The sequence below is a fragment of the Hyaena hyaena genome, unplaced genomic scaffold (assembly GCF_003009895.1).
Source record: "Hyaena hyaena isolate Hyena2069 unplaced genomic scaffold, ASM300989v1 scaffold_2437, whole genome shotgun sequence".
NCBI classification, from domain to species: domain Eukaryota; kingdom Metazoa; phylum Chordata; class Mammalia; order Carnivora; family Hyaenidae; genus Hyaena; species Hyaena hyaena.
In genome coordinates, this window is record NW_024083074.1 from 35,772 (window position 1) to 39,668 (window position 3,897).

At 63.9% G+C, this 3,897-nt stretch overlaps 1 protein-coding gene across 1 annotated transcript in view; it reads right to left on the reverse strand.

The window, feature by feature from the left end:
• LOC120227520 (NUT family member 2G-like) overlaps positions 1 to 3,785 on the reverse strand; it is a gene marked incomplete at its 5' end in the record, with an annotated part of 6,301 nt that extends 2,516 nt beyond the window's left edge. Inside the window, 5 exons of the mRNA XM_039225618.1 lie at positions 108 to 224; positions 1,098 to 1,393; positions 1,849 to 1,988; positions 2,369 to 2,497; positions 2,971 to 3,785. Coding sequence (XP_039081549.1) covers positions 108 to 224; positions 1,098 to 1,393; positions 1,849 to 1,988; positions 2,369 to 2,497; positions 2,971 to 3,785 — 1,497 coding nt within the window. The remainder of the gene's footprint in view (positions 1 to 107; positions 225 to 1,097; positions 1,394 to 1,848; positions 1,989 to 2,368; positions 2,498 to 2,970) is intronic.
• Between the last annotated feature and the right edge of the window lie 112 nt (positions 3,786 to 3,897).

A 3,897-nucleotide genomic window follows, 5' to 3' on the forward strand; every position in this document is an offset into this window, starting at 1 on the left:
TGCGCCCCCTCCCACCCCTGGCTCACCTGGGTCCCCTCCCACCCCTGGCTCACCTGGGTCCCCTCCCTCCCCTGGCTCACCTGGGCCCCCTCCCTCCCCTGGCTCACCTCTGCAAGGGTGAGTCCTTCCTCCAGCTCCAATTTCTCAGCGAGGCCCGAAAGATCCAGCTGTGGGTCCGAGGAAAGCAGTTCTGCCAGGAATCGCGGGTGGATGACTGCCTCCACCTGGGACAGAAGGAACAGGCTGCGGGCAACCTTGGCAGGGAGCAGCCTGGGGCCCGGGAGGGCCTGGAGGGGAAGTGGAAAAGTGAAGACCCACCCAGCCTTCTGCACAAGGCAGGATGTTTTAACCATCACGGTCACTGGTTACACACACACAGACGGGCACACACACACACATGCATACAGGCATGTGCACACACACACACACACAGACAGGCACACACGCAGACAACAACTTCACACACGCAAACACGAAGAGAGACAAAGCCTATACATGCATACGCACGTACAAACCCACACAAGTGCATATTCACACACACACCCCAAACACATATGTGCACACACACAGACACAGAAGCACGCACAATGGCAAACAAACATATTCACGCATACATATGCACACACAGAGGCACGCATGTACACATACACACGGACAACCCCACAAGGCTCTCACACACACGCACATTTGCACATGCACACAAGTACACCGACATGAATGCATACAAGTTCACACATGCACACACTACTAAAGGCACAAACACATACATGCATTCCCATGCAAACAAGCACACATACACTCACACACAAGTGCACACATGCACACAAGTACACACGTGTACACACAGGCACATATGCACACGCACACAAGTACACACATGTGCACACAGGCACACATGCACACGCACAAAACGAGACACACGTGCACGTACAGGTACACGTACGCACCTGTACACAAATACACGCTCATGCCTGCACACACACAGCATAGGAGCGAGGAACAGAGCTTGATCCCAAAGGCCTGGGCACAGTCCCACTCTGGGTGTTGAAGTCACAGTCCCTGGAATGTTCTAGACGCCAGGCTCCGGGCCAGCCCACCTTGGTGATGAAGCCTTCCTGGGAACACAGCTGGTCAATGTAGCTGAGGAGACCCGGGTCCGGGTAGGTCGCTCCGTCCTGCTGGGGCTCCTTTCCATCCTCTCCCCATTCACCCGCGGGCGCGGGCGGCCCTGGGGCCGAGTGGGCGGGCCCCAGCAGCCCCTCCATGATGTCCACGTACTCTCTCACAGCCTCAGGGGGGATCTCCTTGGGTGCCTGGCTCTGGGCCCGCGGGGGCCTGTGTGGCCGCAGGCAGGCTGGCTGGGGCCTGGAGCCAGCCTTCCTGGGAATGCACGCTGAGGCAGAGCGGGATGGAGAGGGGGGTGAGGGGGGCTCCAGCTGCGTGTCAAGAGGGCAGGTTTTAGGGGACACTGATGTCAGTAGGGGCTGGGTCAGGGCCACCTGAAGCCTAGGCAGCTGGGCGAGGGGAGCTGAGGAGAGGAGCATCTAATAGGGTCTCGTGCGAGCAGTGGAGGACGCACCGACTCCCCAAGGGTCTCCCCACACGGCCTGCTCCCCAGGCAGAGTTTGTGTTGGGTCCTTTGATGGGGAGGTGGGAGAGTAGTCACCAGGCTGACCAGGTCAATGCCCCCCGGTGACAAAGGGCAGCAGAGAACCCAGGCTCTCTGTGGCTGGGCTGGTTGAAAGACCACAGCTCGTGGGAAGGAGAAGACGGGACGTGGACACAGCAGCCTTCCTCAGGCCCCGCTGCCTTCAGGCACCAGCTCCCTCGGGAATGAGGGTGTCATACCTGGCTGCGGGCCCCCCTCCGGGGCTGGGAGCCCCCGTGGTTCAGGCTTGGGTGGGGCCGGAGGAGGCGGGCCTTGGGTCTCCCTCACCCACTGCAACTTCTGAATCTGCATCTCCTCCTCAGCCTCAAACTCCATGAACCTGGGGGTGAGGAGACCCAGGCCACACTGAGGATTGGCCAGGCCGTGGAGCCCAGCAACGGAGGGGCCGGTGGAGGGACTGGCAGGGGCAGTGACCGGGAGGGGCAGCCATGGCCCTGGACCCCAGGAGGCAGCAGGCTGGCTGATCTGGCCCAGCGCCCCCACCCACAGAGAGGGTCCCACCTCCCCAGGGTCACAGGTTCACCAGCCCCCTGGAAGCTGAGAGCTTAACGTGGAGGCCGGGGTGGGTGTCGATCAGAGTGGGGTTGAAGCCCCAGGCAGGGAGGTGAGGAGGACCCTGTGGGACAAGCACCTGCACGGCCCGCCCTGTGCTCAGCCCGGCCTCACGCCCACCAGCCTGCGACCGGGACCCTGACTCACTTTCCTGCCATCTCATAGTAGATGACCCGGTCAAAGTTGCTTCTGTGCTGCCACTCGAGCACGGCCCTCCACACTCCCTCCTCCAGCGTCATGGTGGGCTTCAGGCGGGCCAGGGACCGAAGCACTGGGCTGTAAGCCCGCGGGGTCAGGCGACTGCGGCCTGGTGGCCCCACGCTGCCCCACCCCCACATGTGGAGTGAGCACGCGTCCCCCGCCCAGCATGACCGAGTGCTGGCAGGTGACACGTGGTGTCTGGCTGTGCAAACCAGCCCTCCAGGCGACCACTGTCCCTGCGTCACGCTGTGCAGCCCCGGGCCCTGGGCTCCAGGCCGACCACCCACCGGCACCTGGATCAGGGAGCTCTTTCCCCCAGGAGCCTGCATTCCATAATAATCATGCTGACTACGACGGGCCAGGCAACGAGCCGGTCCCCAGCGGGAGGCCCGTCACCCCGTGTCCCCGGGGGACCCCAGAGGCCCTGCACCAGAGGTGCGTTCCCAGAGCGGGGACCTGCTCACAGCCTCCTCTCCGCACCCGACACTCCCCCTCCCCCGGGTCCATCCCAGAGGCCTGGCCAGGGCCGTGGGGCTGAGGCCACTCACATGAGGAAGCAGGAGAGGGCCTCCGTGTCTGGGCTCTGCGGGAGGTAACTGCGGGCCAGGTCCTTGAAGCGCTGCCAGCGCCGGAAGTTCTCGTACACACTCCTGGGGCTGCAGCAGTCCTCGGGCGCGGCCTTGGTGGGGCCGCCGGCCGGGCTGCCCCGCCAGGGAGCTGCGTGGGGCTGTTGCCCGACGGTCACCAGGGGCACGATGGGGCTCAGCAGGACCGCACGCGGTGGAGCCTGAGGTCGAACGCCTGGGGTGGAGCCTCCCTTGCCGGCCCAGGTGCCCCCGACGGCCGGGGTGGACATACTGGTCTCCACTGCTGAGGTCGCCAGGAACAGGGGTGCGGGACACCCAGCACCCCCACAGAGGGACCCTGGAGCACTCCAGTGAGCGGGGGCCTGGGTCAGGACGATGGTCGGAGTCTGGGGGGACTCTGCGGGCCCCCGCTCTGACCTGACCTGCACGATGACATTGCAAGCCACGGTCCCCACTGAGCCATGGCCGCCATCTCCTGCCACCAACGGTGTCCTGGGGAAAGTGGGCAGCACCGCGGGGCTGCCAGGAGGGAATGGCGGGGTCACGTGGGGCGGCGAGTGCCGCCCCCAGGGTGACCAGCGCGAGGGGCCAGCAGCAGCTGGGGGAAAGGGCTGTGCCGAGAAAGAAGACATGGAGGCCTCCGGGTCCGTGGCCACGTGCGGTCCCAGCACTGCAGATGCTGTGAACAGAAGGAAAGAGCAGGATGGAGCCAGAGGATCGGCAGCCAGGACAGCGGATCCGGGGCCCCTTTTCTCACTGGGGAGCAGGGTGGTGAACTGCAACACGAGAGGGACGTTTACAGGAAAAGGTGGAGTTTGCCAGCGTCCTGGAGTGATTGCCGTGCTCTGGCCTCCAGATGAGAATTACTGTCCTCGCCCCTTCCATCAA